The sequence below is a fragment of the Oculina patagonica genome, chromosome 14 (genome assembly GCF_052425735.1).
Source record: "Oculina patagonica isolate OP01 chromosome 14, crgOcupat, whole genome shotgun sequence".
Classification (NCBI taxonomy): Eukaryota; Metazoa; Cnidaria; class Anthozoa; order Scleractinia; family Oculinidae; genus Oculina; species Oculina patagonica.
In genome coordinates this window covers 5591546-5614786 of record NC_135771.1, presented here as the reverse complement: position 1 = coordinate 5614786, position 23241 = coordinate 5591546, and the positions used below count along the sequence as shown (strand labels likewise).

The following is a 23241-nucleotide window of genomic DNA, read 5'->3' as shown; positions in this document are numbered from 1 at the left end:
ACTAGTTCTTAAAGATTAATCATGGCGCATATTTTTTATCAAAGGTACATCTTACCCTTATGATATTAAGTCCAAATATACAAAAGGAAGAAAAAAGTGGAATGACAATGCCAGTGGCAACAGAATATCTCGAAGGGTGAGGTGAAGTGCAGTTAGTGCTTCTAAAGTTTCCTTATTTTGTTTTATTGCCTTATTCTGTTTCCCTTGAACACATCATTCTTCGCAAGGACTTTACAGTCAGTCGTAAATAAGTTTATATTAGTCTGTCTTTAGTTTAGTTGCGCATGCAAAACCTTATTATTGTCGTCTAGAAGTCTATAATGTCTAAGACGTTTAAGACGTCTGGTATAAAACGGGACGCATTTAGTAGACAGCTTTTCAGAAAAAAAATAAAAAAAAGACTGGGTTCGACACTCGGAGGACACTGGACACGAAGACGTAGAGCCATCAGACGTTAAAGGCGTCTGTCTTATTTACTGTTTTTATACTAGTTAACGACGTCCCGTTTTTATACTAGACGGCTTTAACTCCTGAGACGTTAAAGCTGTCCGATAAGAGCGTCGTTCAGACACAGTACTCTTACGAAAAGACGTTAAAGCCATCAGACGTTAAAGGCGTCTGTCTTTTTTGCCGTTTTTATACTAGACGTTAATGTCGTCTCGAGACAGCTTTAATGTCTAAGACGGCTTTAACGTCTCTAGCATAAAAACGGCCATTTAATTAATATCATAGTAGCAATTCAATTAAAAAGGTTTTGTTTTGTTTCATACCCATTATATCAGATTCGTCGAGGAGTTGACGAGTTCTACCGTCCTTATTTTACCACGGACGAGACCAGGTACACAGAGCTTATGATTGCTGTGGACAACAATCTGGTGAGATAAATCCGTTATTTAGGGCCGGGGAGGTATTGCCTAGTAAGTGAAATATGGAAGATATTGCACGAAGATCAAATTAATGTTAAAGATATAACACGAACTTAAACGTAAAGATATAAGGTAAAGTAAAGAAATTGAATGAAAAACGCTGCTGAAGATAAAGGTAAATATAAAGATATTGCATAAACACAAATTTAAAGATAAAGATATTGCACCAAGGTAAAGGTAAAGATAAAAAACTGAAAAGACCCTAAAGACCCTGAAGACAAGTAAAAGATAAAGATACCCCATAAAAATATAACTGTTAAACGTTCTGTGAGTTTTATTCTGTGTTAGAATGCAAAGGGAGCTACCTTATGTTACAACCCGTGTCACATATGTTTTGCATTTTTATTAACAGTATAAATACTTTGGAAATGAGGAAGAAGAAGTTACAAATCGCATGATAACCTTGGTAAATGCTGTTGATAAGGTAATAAAAATGTATGCCTAATGTAACTGATTACATTATGAAGTCTAACTCCAGTAACTCCGAAGGAATGCATAAACATCCGTTCCCCAGTTCAGAGAGAACTGGGAAATGATCCCGTATGGGTAGCAACATAAATGAAACCAAACTAGTCTAAACTTTGAATGAGTTTTACGTTTAGTGTCCACAGCTTTGAAATGATTTACTTTTCGATGAACTATGGAGGATTGGCGACCGTGCAGGGAATTGCGCAAAAATGCCATTATTTAGAGAGGACGTTTACGATCAGCTGGGGATTGCTTACCCACTATCATACCTGCTCAGCTACATCTTTAACTGCGCGCGCTTTCGCATTTATTTCAACATTAAGGGACACTGTCACGGGGATTTTTCTGCTTTTCAGTAAAAAAAGTAAAAAATTTGGCAAAGTACTCTCGCTCGTACAAGAAATGCGCCTTAAAGAATCAAGATGAAGATACAAATTAAAGTAAATTGTTGTTGAAGGAAGAGGGCAGCCGTTGTAAGTTTTTAGATGTTTTTCCAGACCACAAGGGCAGAACTTAAAAAAGACAGCCTGACTCTTTCAATCAAGTTAAGATCTGAAGTTCGTTACGGCATCACAATAACATCACTTGTTCATGGCCTCAGTACACTGGCATAGTAATTTTCAACAAAACTGGACTACTACGTCTTTAGGCTCTTATTTTTTTGTAGTACTCGTGATAGTGAGTGGCCCTTTAACGTATTCAGTGGCAGATCAAAACGGGAATGAATGAATTTTTTACAAAACATTAACATATGAAATTTATAAGTAAGAATACTTTCTGTCAGATCTACAGCAAAATCAACATCAGAGTAGTCCTGGTTGCGCTGGAATTCTGGAACAATGGCGACAAGATTGTCAGAAGTGATTTGGCCACGGAGTACTATGATAGATTTGCAAAATATCGCAAGAACACGCTGATGAAAACCTTTCCTGATCACGATAACGCACAACTGATGTGGTGAGTGTTGATCGAAATGATAATTCCCCTTACAGCCTGTTATACATTCCTTTTATTAGCTGTTCTGAGAAAATGGTTGCATGTCAAGATATCTATAGGCTGATCATTTTCTTTATTCTCACCACCTGTCTGCTCGACAATGTATTGATATTGTGAGAAGAAATTAGATTTCCATCATTTGTAACTATTGTAACTAGTGTGATACTGTTTTGGTTTTGCGTGCTAAATTTCGATCGAGAGTAAGAGAGGGGACTTGGAACGGGATCAGTTTGGGAACATTTTAACTGGAAAATGGGATTTGGGTAACTGGGACCTGGAACCATTCATTGCATTTCAAGCCCAGTGACCCTGCACGGCGGCACTATTATCAATGGTTTTCGTAGCATATAGCGACATGGAGCGTTTTTATCCTCCTCCCCAGCATTTTATTCGTTGGGTGGAGAGAGGCACTGTAAGAGTTAGTTGTCATGCCCAAGAACACAACACAATGACTTGCAATTGGCCAGGGCTAGGGCACGAGCCCGGACCGCACTATTATGTCACTTCATCTCTCCTTAGAGTCGATATTTCTTGTTAGCTGAATCACTTAGAATGCCACATAGAGCAGTTTTCAATTGAGTGTCGAAAAACCAAAACCAAAGCAATTACACTGGCCAATCACTAAGGACACAGACAATCCAGTGAACCAATCAAAACTCGAAGCAAATACTCGTAGCTGGCACGAAGCGCGGGAAAACGTGCGCGAGCGAGTCACGATTGGCTTTGATTTTACTCCTGATTGGCTGAGAAAGTGGCGTGAAATTTTTAAGCCAATTACTAAGCGTAGTAATGGAAAATCAAAGCAAACGCAATTCACTTTCGACACTCAAGTGAAAACCGCTCTATATCAGTTTGGAGACACGTTAAAACGGATCATTTTCTATGTGCAATTGAGTATTTTTTTCTCTTTACAGTAACAACAGCTGGACGGATGCTGCAGGAATGGCAGCACTTTATGGCATGTGCACTGACGACTCTTCTGGAATTGTCGCGGTAATCATGCGCACAAGTATAAGCATAAGCATGAGTGTGAGCGCAAGCATAAGGAAAAGAGGAGAATATTGTTACGCTAAGGTGTATATTGTGCTAAACTTCTTGTGAGAACAGCATAAGAAGAGTGAGTGTGCTTTTGATTGTGCTTGTGCTTATGCCCAGTGCAAACCCGCATTTTGAGAACAGTGCGAAGAAAAAAGAATGGAAAACAGGCGAGGGGTTGACGTTTTCGTTCATCAAAAGTAAAGAACCTGCTTATTTAGGTGTAGCTTTCCCGGTTATCGTTAATAGCTTACGTATAATTTCACTTTCAGTTGTGCGTTTTTATTCTTGTAGTGGGATCATTACATTTCCGTGGGACCCTGGATAGCTTCCGCTCATGAAATGGGACACAACTTCGGAATGGATCACGATGAAGGTTGGTGTTAGTATGAGGTATAACATTGCTTTGTAAAGAAGAAACCCAGGAAAAAACAGACTGAGATCAAGATTTATAATCGCATCAGTAGAAACAGCATTCTCGTACCTCGAGTTCCTAACTGCACAAGCTTGACGAAACGAGCGACTCTCGAAAGTTCCGTTGCAGGATCGAATCTGATTGGCTCGAGAAACAATAAAAATGACCGGTAGTAAAACACCAAAAAATTGTTTGTCATGCTTTTGAAAGCTAGGTTTGCACAATTCAACTGGAAGTCCGACATTTTCAGACTTCAAATCGGGGAGCAGGGATGGCGCAGTGGTGAGAGCGCTCGCCTCCCACCAATGTGGACCGGGTTCGATTCCGTACCAGGTACCATATGTGGGTTGAGTTTGTTGTTGGTTCTCGTCCTTGCTCCGAGGGTTTTTCTCCGGGTTCTCCGGTTTTCCTCCCTCCACAAAAACCAACACTTCTAAATTCCAATTCGATCGGGAATCCGAGGGCCACAGGTTTGTCAGTCGAAGACTGTTACGTGCAACCCTCGTAAAATAAAGTTGATTGATTGAGTTTGATTGAACTTTCCAGCGTCGCTCGAGTCTCGTCCGCTGGTTAAGGGGAACAAAGACCCTGGGTATGAGGATGGAGAAACATAATTTTAGCTTAATGTCTTCATGATGCGCAAACAATAACTTTTTCGATGATGGCTGTGAACGGTTCACTTTCGAATTAATTGTTTATTATTTCACCCTTTTTGTTAGAAATTGGCGGATGTACTTGTCTGACTCCCAGAGGCTGTATCATGGGGGGACACAAGTGAGTATGTCAATGAAACGTAACACACCTGACGGGAGTGGGGAAGGAGGGATGCGGAAACTACCTATATGGCTTGTGGTACTTTGGGGACTTTTTGGGGCTTAATAATGTTAACGTACGATTTGTAACAGGCACGTTTTAAATCACTGTAAACTTTCTTCATAACTGTCACACTGACGATGACGGATGTACCGTCGAAACATTTTGTGAAAATTATTTTGTAAAATTTCTACATTTTTGCTGCTGTCTCGACCGTTTTTAAACACAGAGGACAACAAACGACATAACCGGAAAACTATTTATAGCAGTGAGCAAACTTCTCTGCTGAGGAACTCATAATTGGCTTAACAGTACTTGGAAAAGAATTACTGAGGGTGTGCGGGGAATGGGGTAACCTGAAATCATACCCTCCCTCCCTACTACTGCTGCGAAAAAAGAAAAAAGAACGCCTGATCGCAGGTTAGGAATGGGGCGGCATAGGGTATCTGGAGTTCGAAAGCAGTTAATTTTTGTTTTGGAGGCCGGATTCTAAAACGTTTCTTGTTTGTTGAGGCTGGAAACAACAAAGATCAAATTGATAATAGTGCCTTGTTCAGGCACATGAACGTAGCAGGCAAATTTCCGCCAGTTATTTCATGCAACCGAGAAGGCTTAATCCTCAGAGTTCTGAGGTAATACAGTGGAACCACAAAGCTATATTTCCAAAGGGTTTGGGAACAAGCAACGTGACCAGCTGGGACCTTGACAACGATTTTGACGACTCTTTGTTATCCACCGGACAGGACTCGTGTTGCTGGATTCTCGGACTGCAGCATGAAAAGCCTTTCAAAGCTGAACGATTTCTGTTTGTATGACAGACCAAAGAAGGTGAGTGAGATCAACATCATTTTTCTCCTTACAATATTAATACATTTTCAAGCAGACAGGTAACGAGAATAAAGAAAATCATCAACAAGGGATATTGTCTTGATTCACAACCAAATTCCCATAACGGATATTGTAAGAAATGTATGGAAATCAGTAATGAGAGTTTAGTTTGAGAGCTTGGGAATGAAAGGTTATTGAATAAAAAACCGGTAACCCTCAACCAATGATATCTTAATTCTTGGCACATTCTAAAATTCTACAGACTTTTCTTTTTTTCTCAACACCCCACCCCACAACCCTCAGACGTAATGTCGTACCCTTAAAATCGTTCAGACCCCTCTCCCCTGAATCGGTTTATATGTCAGTGGCAAAAAAGCGGCTAGTTTTAAAAGGATAAAGGTACCATTGACCTCAATTTCCGACTCTCGCAGAAGTTATCTGTTTTCAATCCTCTTGTTGCGAAGGCGTTGCGAAGGCTCGTTTCAACGAAAGTAGGAAAAAATTTCAACTTATGTCAGTTATGTCACTTATGTTTATGAACTTGCCCGCAAAAGCTCTACATTCGATCGACATTACACAAGTCACGTCACATAACACACGCTGTGGGCAAGTCGGTCACGCAATGCAATTCTTTGTGGTTTGTTTATAATACTAAGTACCGGGGGCAATTTGGTCACAGAAGCGGAACGTTCCCTTATCTGTGAACAAACAGTCTGTTACTCTTAACAAAAACTCCAGCTTGTTAAAACTCGATATAAATATGCTTAAAACACAGATCTACATCACAGTAACTAAATGATACAGTCAAATCAAAACGTAGCTTAATAGTTTTTCCTCTTTTCGAAACATTCGATTATAGAGATAAAAGTTTCGGCGAGTCACACCCAAAGAAGAAGCCGACCATTGTTCTATACAATGAACCTATAATACACAGAAACAGACAAAACACGCATTAACAGACTAGATTCGAATGCTTTAAAACTTAAAGAATTTTCAGGAATTTTTATTCAGCGTTTTTCCCTTCTTTGGTCGAATCCATAATTGAAAGTTCTAACCAGAAAAAACTTAATGTTATCCCAAAGTTCTTAAACAAAATTGTATCTTTAATAAACAGGGGAATAAAATAATACATAAAACTATATCTGTTTTCCAGAGTTACAAGTGTAACAATTGTCTGTCAAAGAAAAATCGTTTAAAACTACAGTTATAATTATTTTCAGTAAAGCAGTACTACTCATCGTAAAATCATAATAGTTCAATGTCTAGATCAGTGAAATTTTCAGTTCTGTTCAAATGTTCATGATCAGTGATTTAAAGTTTGCAATCATTCAACCTTCTCTGGCTTTGACATTACCAGCTTGATAATTTCCTCGTAGTTAATCACACCTTTCTGAGCATCTTCTACTGGGGCAAGCAACTCATTCGCTTCATCCTCCGACAGTTTGCTGTCTCCACGAAGACATAGCATTCCCCTCAATGAGGCTCCATCGATGGTACCGGAACTATCCCGATCATAGCATTTGAACGCTTCGATGAAATCCTCCCGGACCGGCTCTGGTTTGTTGCGGAACTGTGTGTAGATTCCAAGCCATTCCTCAAATTCGACTCTCTTGTTCTTGTAGTCTTCTCGGACTTGTTTGAGATCCGAACCCTGAGGGTTTAGGCCCATGGAACGCAACAGATCTTCAATTTGCTCGCCGTCGATTTTTCCATCACCAATGCGATCGAACAGGCAATACGCATCTCGGAACTCAGCCATTTGGTCTTCACTGACCTTCGACATGTTGTCTTCAGAGTTTTAGATTTTCTTTTTTCACGGCGTTCGTGCAAAGCTGTTCGCTCAAAGGGCTTGGCTGGAATGAAGCTATACAAGCCCTCGACAGTTTATCAACAAAGGCCTAATTTGCGTGCAGCGCAGTTTAATTTTGACGTTAATCGAGATGTTGTCATTGAAAACACAACTGTCCAATCAACAAACACAAAAAAAATAATTATCAGAGTTTAACAATGAAAGGAATCCCCCACATCTAAACACTATTGTAATTATCTTGATAATTATAATAATAAAATCAAGCGGCGAGATGCTGTTATAAATCTGTCTGATACGTGATTCATAGAGTGTTACACATAAATACAAATTATACTGCTACTGTAACATGCAATATAATATATACATTCACAACGTTAAGAAAAAGTCGTGTATTTTCACCAGAAATATATGCTGTTTTACAAAGTTATCAGAGATTCACATAGCGTGACGAGCCTTTTAGAGAAGACCGGGTCTCGTTCGTAAAGTTCTGTTCTGTCGGTTTCACTAAACGCGCCGAAATGTCGTCAAAAATCGTTGGGCTCTCTGATGCCCAATAAGAAATTGTTGCAAATGTTAGAATAAAGTTGATTATCTTTTTGTTATTGAGTCAAAACCAAGGACATTCACTCCGATGTCTGAATATACAGTTTAATGATAAGAGCGGGACCCCGACTGCAACCGATATCTCAGGAATGTTTGCACGGCTGTGCAACAAGTGTTTATATCTGGAGTTTAAAATATTACAATCACCAGCAGCTCAATCGCTGTTTTCGCTTGATTCGTGACAAATAAGTCACTTAATTATTTGACGTCGCTTTCAAAACGAAATTTCAATGTAAAGTTCGTCCACGTTTGAAGCTAGAATTTCTACTGCATGCGTTACACCCAACTTTATGTGACTCAACTCGCGCAAAGGTCGTTCGTGATAAAAATTGATGACACTTGAGTTATTTTCATTACCGATTTAACTTCCTTTTATGGACCAATGTCACGATAACAATTTTTTTTTCAATATGCAAAAAAATTGCTATTGAAAGGGTTGAAAGGTGGAAAAAAAAAAATAAAAAAGAAATAAAACCGCCAAAGGGAGTAACAATACGGGTTCAATGCCGTTAACTTCCGATGGTAACCACCCTCGTTACTTTCAGATCAGTCATATATTTCTACCTTCTAGGGTGGGGAGGGGTGGTTAGGGAATACAGCAGGTGGTAGGGAGGAGGTGGTAAGGGAATTCGTTGGGTGGGGGGAGGTGGTCATTACTTTCCAAACTGACCTTGCCTTAGTCTTATTTAGAACAAAGATAGAAACACTTGGGGGGAGGGGATACGGACACAAAATAAGTCTAGATGATATGTGAGCTAAATTTAGCAAGATGCACTATAAGTTTTCTATTTTTTTCTCTCACTATTTCAGGAATTAAGACCAAGATGCGGGAATGGACTCGTGGAACAAGGAGAGGAATGTGATTGCGGAACTGAAGAGGTGAACACATTAATTCTTTCAAGGTTATTACATCTGAAATTTGTCTTTATGCAATGCTAAAAACATGAAAAAAAATAACAGATAGCAGACCAGAAATCGCGCTTTTACATTAAAACACAACGTTGATTTGCGTCATATATTCTCTCTGCGGGTTTGGAATTATACTCCTAGTATGTGAAGGCTGAGACCCGCGATTCTTTTTGGTATTTCACTGAAAATGACGTGATAGATGTTTGTTATTTTAGTCACGTGATTATTGATCAGTCTGTTTCTTTATCAGGATTGCCTGGAGTTAGATCCGTGTTGTGAACCCAAAGGCTGCAAGCTGAAGCCCGGCTCACAGTGTAGTGTGCTGAATCATGGCTGCTGTCAAGAATGTGTGGTGAGTTTGGTATACATTCATGGCATCACGTTTTTCTTACCATAAAACATTACTGAGAAATTGATTTGTTGACAGCGCGCTAAGTTTGATCTTTCAAAACGCGCAGCATGGAGTAGGAAAAAAAACGTCCTGGTATTTAGTGATATAAACGTGACGGGGTAGTCGCCGAAAATTTGAAAGTAATCCCCGAAAGTTAGCAAAATGTCTACTTGAGGCGTGGCTTGAATTCATTTTCATCCTTCTTTTCTCCCCAGGGGGGGGGGGGGCGTGGAGGTGGGGATCAGGGGATCTAAAGGGGAGCCACCGCACTTATTGATATTCCCTTCTCCTCTATCTCTTCACGTTTTACAGTGCGATTGTAAGCGAATACCGGGATATAGATGCATCTGCATCAGTGATTGAAAGTTTTCACACCAGAAACCAGTTCTAAAACGACGGATTGTTCTTGTCATATTTTTTTCTGGTTTAATCCCCTACACGGTACTGAGGTAGAACAAAAGGTTGTCATTATAGATTTAACCACCCTAAGTGGTATCAAGCCAAAGATTTGAACCCCTAAAAGATAAGAGCTCCTCTCCTTTTGTACCCGAGTCTTCCCAGGGCACCACTTTCACTAACTAGACATGTTGCGCAGTTTCCTATGGCATTACTTAAGGGATAATGCTTAGCGACACCTACAGTGACCACACTGACGCTCAATAATTACACATTGATTGACACATAGTTGGTGGAGGGGTCCTCTCACAAACTACGACTTAAATATATTTTATTCGTCGGCGTTATTTTCACTGCAGTTTAAACCTCACGGCATCTTGTGTCGAGCTAGTGAAGGCGACTGTGATGTTCCAGAGTATTGCCCAGGGGATAGTGGAGATGTAAGTAAATAAATACGTCACCGACATGCACAAATTATGGTTTTTATGACGTGTAATTGTTGTCGCTTTCGTTAGGAAGAAATTTAAGTAATATGCTCGCTGATAATGAAGTTTTGTCTATATACTGTAGTGCCCTGCGGATTCGTTTATCCATGACGGATATCCCTGTAACAGCAAAGGACAGGTAACAGCTCTTTAAACATGAGTTTTTTATAAATTTTGTTATACATGCCTATGGATATGAGAGTTCCCTACTTTACGTTTATTTTAGTATCATTGCTTTCCTGTTCGGCTGCAAATAGCATTAAGTAAATACACCGTAATAAGTCCGGCACTACATTTTCAAAGCATTTTCTTGCAAGAAAAAAATATTTGGATAATTTTCCTAGAAAATATATAGTTGTCATCACATTTTTACGTGTTTCTGATTTTGTTTGATTGCTGTTACGAATGTACTCCGGCTGATAACAAACGAAAAAGCAACTGCACAAAATGGTGGAATGTTTACAATTTGAGGAATATAACACCGTGCACATGTACATGACTTACCAATCTCGCTAAAAAAAAAGTTTTATTGGGCTTAACAAAACCTGATAGCTTTCTATTTTCTAGACATTATACAATGTTTGAATTATATGATTATGCTACAGACAAGCAAGTCACGCTGAAGAAAAATATATATCTGTTGGATTTTATAATTTCTGGTATCTTTTTATGTTCCGTAGCTTCTTGTCGGTCCAACAAGCAAAGACCAAACTAAGAACACCGTGCTAAATCCACCAATCGAGGCGCGGTATTTCAGGATAAACCCTCAATACTGGAGTTATTCACTGATGTGCCTTAAGACAGAATTGTATGGTTGTTCGGGAGAGCAAGGTGAGATAACTGTCTAACTGTTAAAGGGGTTTTGTCATGGATTTTAACAGATTTTTGAACTGCCCAAATTTACATTTATGTCGTAGGGAACCTAAAAATAATGATCCATTTTTATTAATACTTGCTATTTTAGAGCACTTAAACTGTTTGAAGTGCGTTTGGCTGCGGATGGCTTTAATTGGATGGAAAAGAATTGCATTTTTAAAACGTTTTCGTTTTATAGTCGAAAGTTTGATTTTAATCCCCAAATAAAGGTTATAACTTCCGTTTAATGTTCAAAGATAATGTCTTTTTTCATGGGTGTAGTTGCCTACCACTTTTCAAAACAGTTAAGACCAAAAAACTACAAAATCCCCGTGACATAGTCCCTTTAAGAAAAAAAGTCTGGTTTTATTATACGTGAATTGAAAAGTTTCGCATCCACTCATGTTTGGTACAACCGGCTCGCAGCCCAACCCTCAGCACCAACACCTCTCTTACAAGCAAGCGGAATGTGCATCAAGCCTCAGAGAGGGAACTGCCAGCCGCCTGACGGAACCATTCTTGTGCTCACTCAAACCAAGCCGTGTAATCAACCATTCATGCAATTTACTTTGTCGGCGGATGGCACCCTTAAACATCACTGCAGTGGAAAAATGGTGTGCCCGCGTAAACCAGCTCGAGGAAAAAGATGCGAGCTTATGATTAGCAGCAAATGCCAACCACAGGACGCTAAATTTGAAAGAACTGCAGGTACGATTTCTAAAATTTGTACGTATTTTGTACGTGATATATATAGCACGCGAGACAGTGTTTCATCGGGATATCCAAACACGGAAAAGAGTGTTGAAAATATGACAGGCAACGAAGTATTTTTGACGAAATTCGAGGTGTTTGGATAGCCGATGGAACACTGTTTGATATATCTTCTCGATCGAGACAAAAACTACGGAGTAAACGGAGAAATAAAATCCTTAAAACTGATCTATGCTAATTAAGACCGGGTATCTAAACCTCCTTCACGGTTATGATTTTCTTTGTTTAACTTGATGAATTATTAATGAGTTTGAGAACTAAATTTGTATCTTGTAATTTGTGCCTTGACTTGAATTTGTACCTGAATTTGTATTCTAAATTTGGACTTACATTTGTACAAAACTTTGTAGCCTAAATTATTGTACCTTTTAAAATTTGTAGCTAAATTTGTACCTTTAATTTTAAGCCTTATAAATTTGCACAAACATTCGTACGATTTATTTTTTTCTTCCTTAATGCTTACCTTTGTTTGTTCTAAATTTGTGAACATTGTTTATTTTAATGTAGCTCATTCTTTACGCCACAAACCGACTGGTATGTGTCTTCATCTGTATGGAATGGCACCTCGAGAAGGAGTTGAATGTTGTCTATGGCAAGGATGTGACGAAGAACGTACTAAAGTCACATTCATGAAGCAAGGTAAGCCCTACTATACATGGTCTTCATATAGCTTAATACTATGGTAATATGGCTTTTAAGCTTAAGAACGTAAGAAATGTTTAAGAAAGAAAGAAAGTTTAAGAAACTAAACTTTTAGCAACGACGTCCAAAGGAGGCAAGTTTCGGACATGTTTTTTATAGACACAAATCTTATGGAGATTTGGGCGGGTGATAGGGACGATAGTGGTGATTTTTCGCTTATTATGTTGTTCAACTGACGGGGAGGGGTGTAAGGAGGGGGTTACTTTCTTATGTCACTGCTTTATAATCTCTTAACAGTCATGAAAACAAGAGAAAATGTTAGGTGGTGTTTTGATCAACTTTTCTATTTACGCAATTCCATGCACTTCAGATTGCGCCCTATCTCTTGGTATCATGAATGGTAACATAAAAGACAACCAGCTGACGGCTTCATCTACTCTCAGTGCTCAGTGGTTGCCTAAATATGCTCGACTTAATGGACGAAAAGCCTGGTGTGGTAACCCAGATGATAAAAGCGATAAAGACGAATATCTACAGATCGACCTTGGACAAGTATAATGCTTTTCTTTGTTAATACAGTCAACTCTTTTTTAACGGACACCTCTACTAGGACGAACAGTTGGAGCCGGTCCCAAAGGTGTCCGTTTTAGAGATTCGGAGTTGTGGGCAAAAATATCATCTGGCGTTTGAAATTCTAAAACCTTTAAAATTTACCATTTGAGAACTGAGCACAATAGACTTTGCACACAAAAAATATTTGTCTTGAGTCGACGCTTAATACACAAAAACGTAGACTGTCCACCCCTCTATTTTTTCGTGTTTTTTTCGATCGATGAGCGCACGGTAAGAACGGCGAGAAAACTGGACGCCAGCGCAAAACGGAAGAAGCAAGGGGGTGGGGGGCGGGGAGCACCCCTCACCCGCCGCGCGCTCGCGCTTCGCGCTCGCTTCGTTTGCTTTTTTGCGTTGAAAAATCGAGAGGCTGTGGACAGTCTAACAAAAACGTGGCAAAATGACATTTTTAGTCTTGTTGTTCCAACATCAGGCAAAAAAGATTAAGCATGCTTTCGAACCAAGTAGCTCATCAGGCCGGAGCTCGAGCTTTTCCCGGTTTCTGCAGCATTAAGCGGCTAGTAGTCTTACTACTCCCCCCCTGGATTCGCCGGTTTCCATTTATACACCTGTGTGGAGAGAGGGACTATGAGAGTAAAGTGCCTTGACTAAGAACACAACGCAGTGCCCCGGCCAGGGCTCGAACCCGAATAGCCTGCGTGGCCGGCGTTCAAAGGGGAAGGAGAAGGGGAGTTCGAGCGCGAAGCGCGAGTTGCGAGGAGAGAGCGCGAAGCGCGATCGGGGAAGGGGGGAAGGGGAACGCCTGCCCTGACGCTATTGTTTTTTTCATACCGCCCCTAAAGTACTTGTCATCTGCTTGCCCTCTGTTTTACGTCTGGCTGTCAAAATTATCCAATCTGATTGGTGCCGATTTTCGCGGAGAATAAAACCCTTCACCATTTGAATTGCCTATCTAATTCTTTTCTTCTCGTCTTCTTGTCAGAAATATGGCAAAACAAAATCTTTTCATGGTAGATCAGGTCAGATATATCTTCCTTGCACCCTTCAACTGCGGATTTGTTACGAAAGTTGCCGTTATGAGACTGAGAGAACATCTATTTCAATCAAGCAGCGTTTCCGGTGCTGGAGTTTATGGCGTCGGATTGCAACCGGCCGTGACCCAAACAACTTTATAATTAACTTGTTATAATTTTTTCGCAAATTCAGTAGTTTGATACTAAATCCTACAACGGCCGATTTCTTTCAAAGAATCAACCGCTTCGCAGAGAAATCGCTCAGTCATAACATTCGCCATTGTATTCCTCTGCATTGAATGAAAGTGGAGAACAAACCACAGCCATCAAATTAATCGATTGAATGACATACATCTGACTGATCAGAACAATCAATTTTCACACTCTTTAAATTCTGACCAATCACGATTTTTGCGTCCAGAATCTGGACGTAAAAAACGACAAAAACAATAGCGTCAGGGCAGGCGTTCCCCTTCCCCCTTCTCCGATCGCGCTTCGCGCTCTCTCCTCGCACCTCGCGCTCGAACTCCCCTTCTCCTTCCCCTTTAACGCCGGCCACGCAGGCTAGAACCCGAACCGCTCGATCTGGAGTCCGGCGCACAAACCATTAGGCCATCGCGCCTCCCACAACAACAGGTAGGAAAGATTCTTTAATTGGTACTTTTGTATGGTTACACAGGTTCAGATGGTGACACGAGTAGCGATGCAGGGACAAGAATGGAATCTAGTTGAAGGGTATTACCTTTGGTTCAGTCAAGATGGAAAACAGTGGAAGGCGTACAGTGAGGGCGGAGATAAACTAGAGGCTAATGTAAGAGTCTCTAGTTGTAAAGTTTTCTCTTCGTGTTTTCCTTACGTTTCCAACCTTATGCTCCACTAATAGGAGCGAAGAGGATGAGTGAGTGAGCAAGTGTATTCCTACCGTGCAGCGTTTTTTTTTTGTTGAACACTGTTGAATTTGCTCTAGTTCATGATAATTTCGCCGGGAACGAGAAAGGTTAATGCGAGGCCACGTAAAGGCCTTTCTTTATTCCCCATGCAGGAATGCTTTTTGCATAATACGCGTACGCTGTCTGTAACGCTCATTTCCCTGACTGTTTGCTACTAGATCACTTACTCGCTTCGATACGTAAATACATAATTGATTGATTGATTGATTGATTCTTAACTGATTGACGACTGTCTATTTGGCCGACCGTTTGACTTACCAAATGACTCGCTTACTCTCTCGTTTACTCTTCGGTCCATCTGTCCTTTCGTTTATGTACTCGTTCACTTCCCCTCGCTTATTCACTCTCTCACTTACTCACTGTTTTACTGATCGATCGATTGTTTGCTCTTCAGAAGTAAGTGTGTGTTTTTATCTTTTCCAGTCTTACTGTCACCTCGGCAAGTGTACCGACACACTGGACACCCAATGTTCTGATCTGTGGGGCGGAAGTAAGTATCATATAACTGATGAATTGTGAGGATTAGTAGCTAAAAGTAAAATTTGCTTAATCATCATTATTCAAGCCGGACACTGAAGAGGAACAGTTGGCGGAGAAATATTTCGTTTTCTTAAATAGTTATTCCAAAACGGCCCAAGGAACTTAGAACTTAGGGAAGTTGCGTCTACCCACAATCTAAGGGCGCGTTTCTTAACCCACAATTCTGGAATAAGAATGGTTGGTACAGATTGCTAGGAATAATTCGGATTGCCTGCATTAAAAAACGCCCATGTAGTCGCCCATGGCGGCCGACGAAGAGGCTGCCATTGCAGCCATTATCGCAACAACTTTTCTCTTAAATAAGGAGGAGGAAGAAAGTATGGAGACTGTAATGGATTTACCGAATGGTCTGGCAGGGCTATTTACAAAGGAGAGGAGACACATCCCTCAAATCACGGGATACGCCGTCCGCCATCTTGGATTTTCATTCGCAACATGCTGTTCATGGATGGAATGGCGTTCTGTCCATTCCGGAACAAGAATGCGAAATAAAAAACGCACGCATTTACATTCTGGCCATTCTCATTCCAGGATTGTGAATAAAAAACGCACATTAAATCTAAAGAAGGAAGTGTCTCAAACGAGGGGACGGTTATAGAGTAAAAGAGTTCACAGGACAGAAGTCCCAGGCTAAATGTTTGGTTTTCTAAAGTTTGAATGTTCAGTGCGTGTTGAAAGAGTTACGAAGTAACATTTATTTTCTGATAACCATGACCTACGACCAGTAACTAAGCTGCAAAGCAGCTAAATGCAAATATGTTACTTCCCTCGCGTGGCAGAAAGGTAGCACGCCTTCGTCCTAACTTGTATTCTGGTCTGTCTGAAGCCGCCCGTTCAGCCGAGAAGGTATGCTGGGACAAATATAACTCAGAACGAACGCCTTACGGGACATGCAATGCCGCAAAGCCTCGCCCCTGTGCGAAAAGGTCAGCTGATGAATAAAAACGAATTTTGTTAAATAACAGAAACTTATTGAAGATTGAATAGTGTAGTTACAGAGCTACTTTTGTTAGCGGTAGTCTATTGAACGAATATGACAATGTTTTCTACTCGAAGGCAAGCTTTTAATTTTTTTTAATTTTGAGGCATTTATTTTGTACGCTTATTTTGACGTCACAGCAGTTTACAACTTGCTCTTGTTAAATATATGTTAAAACAGCGTTACAATAAACCTAACTTACCAATCAAATTCGGCCGTGGAAGATTACGTGCAGTGATCAGTTGTCGCTTTTTTGTAGTAATTTCTAGTTTTGGAATTTGTAATAACCAAACCATACAACTGTATAAGTAAAGTGAAGCCTTTTCGTGGCTTCGGGGCCCAAGAGACTCAAGGATGTCCTGCCCAAGGTCCAAGAGCACAACACAAAGACCTAACTTGGGGCTTTTCTAGCCGTTGTTCAGCACCTTAGCCATTAGATCACTGTGTCACCAAGAGAAAATAATGCCACCTATAATTTCATGCATATGGAGTTAGTTTTTAAATGTTATAATTTTAGAGATGTTATGTGCGGACAAATCCAGTGCACAGACAGCGTGCGACAGAGGCCAGATGTTGACTATGGCGTCGAATACAAGACGATACCTCATCCTACTGGGGCTCAGTGCAGGTATTTCAAGATTTTTTTACTTTTTTATCATTCTTGTCCTCTGAACGCCTGTGTTTCCTGTGAGGGAGTGTTTTTCTTTTTGAGAACGCGAGCGGCGCGTGAACAGGAAACGACTACGCCTTTGTGGTTAATGATATGGAGACAAGTGTTTTAAACTTTTGTCCCGGGGTGGGGGGGGGGGGGACTACTTAAAAAATTTTTGTACGGGGAGGCTCCGCCCCGAGGTCCAACCCCTTACCCTTTTATATACGATTTTCACAGAAAAGGCACCCCTTTCGTATACCTTTTACTGAAAAAAGGTACCCCTTTCATCTACTGAAAAGACACGACATATGCCTGAAACAAGAATCTTGATTCCATTTTTATGTAGCGTTTAATAAATGTACTGCTACATCCATAAGGTGCGTCTGTTCGAAATATTTTGATTGAAGGCCCTTTTAAATACCTAATCTCCCTACCCTTTCATATACCCAAATTTGTGAAATCCCTACCCTTTTATATACCTGAAGCATGAAAAAGGTACCCCTTTCGGGCGGATGCCTCCTCGTATAGGCCATTATAGGGAGTACGCCCCCCCCCCCGCCCGGGGACTTTTTTCTGTCTCTTATAATTCTTTCCACCTCGCCCGATGTCTTTCTAGTGATTCTTCTCTACCTGGAAACTATTTTGGATATAACAAGTACCAATACAACACGGTAACTATAGACTCGTCAGATATCCAGTTCTGGTAACGAGCCGCACAGCTCATGTATTGGTGTTTTTCTATTTGTTTCCTGGGCAATAATTAGTCCAGCTATTTCCTGGGGACCACCTCCATGTCCTGCGGTGGGATCTAACCCCGCGCACAGTTTGCCCTGTTAGCCGGCATTACCCGTTATCGCCTCCCACGACGAGGACGTAGGGTTGGACTTTGGGAGGCTTTTGCAGAGAAGCTCAAATCGGCAGTTTCTTGGCATTGCGAATGATGCGATCATCAAATGATTTGAAAACAAAGGATACAAAAGAGAGATATAATACCCAAACCATAGTACAATACCTAGTTAACCAACAGCACTTTTTGCAACAACAAGATATGCCCCTCAAATCAGTGCCCCTTAATCATGTTAATCAGTGCAAATATAAATGTTAGATGTTACATTGACATAGGTGATTAAGACTTGATTCACAATTTTCTCAGTAATAATGATCCAAATCGTTACTTTATTATCCTCTTTCTAAATTTATAAATGTAGAAAAATTGAGAGTACATTTGAATTTAGATATGGTTATATCGTTTCAGCATCGCCAAGCTCAATTATCAAAGTGATTTTGTTGGGTTAGGAATGGTTAAAGAAGGAACAAAGTGTGGAGAAAATCAGGTACGGTAACATCAAGGTCAAATGCAACAGTGTAATTTTTTTTTGTTTCACCCACCCGGGCGCCCGTCCAATAGAAAAAAAGCGGGGCGCCCCCCCGAACCGCGTCTACAAACAAAGGCGGTGGTTGACAGTGTAAGTTCCTAGACATGAAGTGTGTGTTATACGAAATGGTAAGTTAAGCGACGTGAACCATTCTAAAATAATAATTATGTTATATAGCATAAGCTGGTATTTTATTAACCATTCAAAGAAATGTTAACTTTGCTGAGCTCTGTATGTTGGATTGAAAGACCTCGTTGAAAATCCGGTTAACGCTAGACTGCAAAACAGTCGTTTTTTCTTTAAAGTCGTTGGAAAAAGCGCTTATCGAAGGCGCGAAGCGCCGGGTCGTTTTGACATGGGCTCCAGACCTCTCGCTCTCGTTCGAAGCCCGAGCGCGTTCGCTAAAGATACGACTGTTTTGCAGTCTAGTTAACGCCAATTGCAAATCCTCTGAATAAACGTAAAAAAAATGTGAAAATCAGTAAGAAAAGGTGGTCCACGAGGGCGGTCTTCTGCTAATTTTATTTACCGTTGGCAAATGGATGAAAAGAATACAGTTGTTCTTCCTATGAACGCCATTTTTAACTATAATATCACTACAGCACACTCGCCTTGCAGGTTTGCAAGGAGAACAGATGCCAACAAATACAACGAAAGAAATGCAGAGTCGTTAAAGGAAAAGAATGTGCCGGACGCGGAGTGAGTTTGTCTTGTTTTCCTGGCTGTTCAGAGACTGCACGTCTTAGCTTCTTCTTTTATATCATGATCATTATTAACCTAAATTTCTTCTCGCCTCAAAGTAAATTGTTTTATTCCTTTCTTATCCTTTAGTTTTGTACCAACAGTGGCCAATGCGCCTGTGAAGATGGCTTCGATCCCGCATCGGCTTGTGACAAAGGTTTGTCTTCCGTTCTCATTTTTGTGGCTGTGTAAATAGGGCGTGGATGCCAACGTGAAATAACGAACGAATAAAAAATCCTGTGACGACCACTGAAAATGTAAACTACGAAACTTGTCCGATAATTTAACATTAATAGTCTTTTTTAGATGTGCTTCTCACTGAAACTGAACAGTGAATAAATTGTTAGGCTTTTATATTCCAACGTTCATTAACAATAGTTACTGTTCGCTTTGTAGTTACTGCCTTAATTACTCACATTTTTTCTCCCATATTGGCAGTTACACTTTGACACCGCTTTAGCTCGTTTACTCCCGAGAGAACATGTTTTTGAGTTCAAAATCAAAATAATCTTAAACGAGATTTGCAAGTGTTGCAACACTAGTACTTAATAAGAACAGCCAACATATGAAAGTATTGCTCAACAGCTTTCATTTAACTTCAGTTGATATTGAAAAGATTAAATAAAAGCGTTGTAAAACTTTCTTCGATTAAAATGCTGCTTAATCATGGTTTCTTCACTAGTTGGTACCGCACAAGATGGCAACTGGGGTACCTGGTCCGGATGGACAAATTGCTCGCGTGCCTGTAACGGTGGAACGCGTATTCGTTATCGGTTTTGCGACAGCCCGTCTCCACAGTACGGAGGAAAGGTTTGCGAAGGGGAACGACTCCTAGAAGAACCATGCAATGAGGAACCCTGCCCCCGTAAGTATAGAGCTGACCATGAGCTTATTGATTAAGTAGGTAGGCCTGACGGGAACGAACGAACCAACCAACCAACGAACCAACCAACCAACCAACCAACCAACCAACCAACCAACGAACGAACGAACGAACGAACGAACGAACGAACGAACGAACGAACGAACGAACGAACGAACGAACGAAAGAACGGATGGACGGAATGAATGAATGAATGAATGAATGAATGAATGAATGAATGAATGAATGAATGAATGAATGAATGAATGAATGAATGAATGAATAACAGTAACAGTAACAGTAACAGTAAATCTTTATTGTGCCTTACACTCCAAAGGGAGGTATTGGTCTAGTTACAATAAAGGTGTTATAGCAACTATGCTAACAAATTACTTAATAACAAATAATGAAAATACAATGCAAACGTTTACGGTAATAATTGAACTATTAATTAAACTATTTATTGATATAACTTTCAATTTTTTAAAATTTCTTTTCTTTTTTGAAACATAAGAAAGATATATTTAGCTATGATTCTAGAGGTAGCATAATTATCTAATTTAAGAAGGTACATTATTTTTTCATGATCAGTTAAACCTACAAAGCGAGGATCAGTTTGTGACACGATGGAATGAAGCTCTTTTCTAACATCATTATACCCTTTGCAATACATTAAAAAATGCTGTTCGTCCTCTATGTGGTTTTCCTTACATACCAAACACTTTCGTTCTTCAACTGATATGGATGCTCCTGCATTTTCATATTTTCCAGTTTGTATGCGTAGGGAATGTACCCCTAATCGTAGTTTTGTAATACTTATTCGATGACTGACTGACTGACTGACTGACTGACTGACTGACTGACTGACTGACCTGACTGACTGACTGACTGACTGAATGAATGAATGAATGAATGAATGAATGAATGAATGAATGAATGAATGAATGAATGAATGAATGAATGAATGAATGAAATGACTCAACCCTATATATTTGCTCAATACAGCCAAAACGAACCCAGTCAAACATTTTTAATCACGTGCCACCTTAATACAGTTATATTTTGTTGCAATGTCGTAAAATCGTCTTGGTAGATGTCGTAAATTGCTTACGCTAAAGGAATTGCTTATGTTTGCGGGGACGGACCACTTTATTTGCCCGACACACCTCAGTTCGAGGTAATTTCGTCAACGGGGCCGTAATATGACATGATAAACATGCAGAAATATATGATTCTGACTCATAGAATGAAATAATTGACGCAAGCAATTCCGCCTCTCAGATTTTCTGTGATGAAATCTGATTTGTTCATAGATTTATAATTGGAGATAACCTTCAACAAGATAGAAAGACCAAAAATAATCCATATAAATTACAATCATCTGAAAACCGCTTCAGGAGAAAATTGTTTTTAAAAAAAGAAAAAAAAAAAAGAACAGATCCTTTAAATACCATGCCAGGTTTGAAACAGGGTGGAGAAAAAAATCATGCTTTAGTCCGAAATAAGGTAAGGTGCGTAACAGAAATCGGGCAGTGCACATCGAAACCAAACATTCCGAGTAGCAATCCCGTACCCCCGGAGAAAAACCTGGCTAAAGAAGCCCTACGGCTCTAACATTCAATGATTACAGTTCATATATCTTGTATCTCGGACTGATTATTTCCCATTTCGCAACCTTCGGACAGTTTCCGTTACTTAACGAACGATCGTATAAGTGCACTTAAAATTGCCAAGGTTAATGATGATGACAAAGAAAAACAGTATTGGCCCAATAAAAGATATAAATTATGACTGAAGCCGCTCACCGTCTTATTTCCACCTCACGTCGAACAAAAAAAATACGTCCAGTAGTGACACTTTAGACAAAACATTCATTTGATTAGACTGTAATATTTGACTCTTTTCTTCGCATTTACGTAAACATCTATGTAAAATAAATATGTTTCAACACCTTGCAGAATTTTAACATCATCAATTTTTCAGAATTCTCAGATTTGAATTCAAACGCTTAAAATTGTATAATTGTCGCGTGACTCTTTTCTTCGCATTTACGTAAACATCTATGTAAAATAAATATGTTTCAACACCTTGCAGAATTTTAACATCATCAATTTTTCAGAATTCTCAGATTTGAATTAAAACGCTTAAAATTGTATAATTGTCGCGGAAATTAGGATATTTGCCAAAAGCATGTCGTCTCTTGGTCTCGAGATAATTTTCTTTCTCGGAAATATATTGGCTTTGCATCAACTTTTAAGTTGTTGCTTAAAAGCACTGATATTGACGGAACCTTACTCTTAGATCCGTAGCAAATGGATATCATTAGTTTTCACCTTAATCACCCTCCCGGGGGGGGGGGGGGGTACTTCCATATGTGGCCTATATAGGTATGTGCCGCCCGATAGGGTATGGTTTTTGAGGTTCTCGGTCCTTAAATAGGGTATCATTTTTGCTACTTTTGGCAATGTGTTCCCGCTGTGATCCTTAGATAGGGTACCTAAATTCTATTAGCTAAAATAAACGCCCAGCTAGACGAGAAAAAGATATCTGAAAACTGAATTTTCAGTTCAGGTATTAGAAAAGCGATTTTATAAAGATTTGTGTCTTGCCGTACGCGGTTTGCCGTTATTTGGGTCGTCACGGAACGTTTCTCCTCCCCTTAAATAGGGTGTCATTTTTCGGTTTTGGGCCTTAAAAAGGGTATCAATTTTCGCTTTCTTTATCCTTAAATAGGGTCAGGGTTTAAGAACCTTGGCACCCCTATCCGAAATTTATGGGAGTACCCCCCGGGTCACCCTCCATTCTTCAATCCATACACCTTCTAATTCATTAACTATTGATTTATGTCTGCAAACTTGTTACTTAGAGCTTAGAGCACCACCACCACATTTATAGGACGAGTCTTATACGTATTCAGTAAACGGCTTGAATATTTTTTTAGTTCTAGTTACCGAATACCATTTTTAATCAACCTCAATTCATCAATACAATCACCTTTCAAAATATTCATTTATTAATTATTTATGTCTAAAAACTTTTTACTTAGAGCTAAGAGCACCACAATATTTATAAGACGAGTAATTTTATAGGTACTGTAAACGGCGTGTGGTGAATAATTATTTTAGTTCCACTGTATACCATTTCCGATGGCAATTTTCTTACTCTTAAAATTCAAAATCGCAACGGTGTGAAACTAATGACATTGAATTTAA

General features: G+C 39.8%; 1 protein-coding gene and 1 pseudogene across 1 annotated transcript in view; one reads left to right on the top strand and one right to left on the bottom strand.

The window, feature by feature from the left end:
* Nucleotides 1-23241, top strand: part of LOC144638096 (uncharacterized) — a 45208-nt gene that overhangs the window by 4054 nt on the left and 17913 nt on the right. The window contains 24 exon segments of the mRNA XM_078497241.1: nucleotides 45-136; nucleotides 783-875; nucleotides 1279-1350; nucleotides 2179-2351; nucleotides 3305-3383; nucleotides 3720-3801; nucleotides 4560-4614; nucleotides 5397-5481; nucleotides 8705-8773; nucleotides 9054-9155; nucleotides 9950-10030; nucleotides 10161-10214; nucleotides 10756-10906; nucleotides 11357-11638; nucleotides 12209-12340; nucleotides 12714-12895; nucleotides 14609-14740; nucleotides 15303-15369; nucleotides 16246-16345; nucleotides 16916-17026; nucleotides 18306-18384; nucleotides 19045-19125; nucleotides 19258-19324; nucleotides 19850-20032. Of these exon segments, the coding sequence (XP_078353367.1) occupies nucleotides 45-136; nucleotides 783-875; nucleotides 1279-1350; nucleotides 2179-2351; nucleotides 3305-3383; nucleotides 3720-3801; nucleotides 4560-4614; nucleotides 5397-5481; nucleotides 8705-8773; nucleotides 9054-9155; nucleotides 9950-10030; nucleotides 10161-10214; nucleotides 10756-10906; nucleotides 11357-11638; nucleotides 12209-12340; nucleotides 12714-12895; nucleotides 14609-14740; nucleotides 15303-15369; nucleotides 16246-16345; nucleotides 16916-17026; nucleotides 18306-18384; nucleotides 19045-19125; nucleotides 19258-19324; nucleotides 19850-20032 (2604 nt within the window).
* Nucleotides 6472-7376, bottom strand: LOC144638327 (myosin-2 essential light chain pseudogene; annotated as a pseudogene).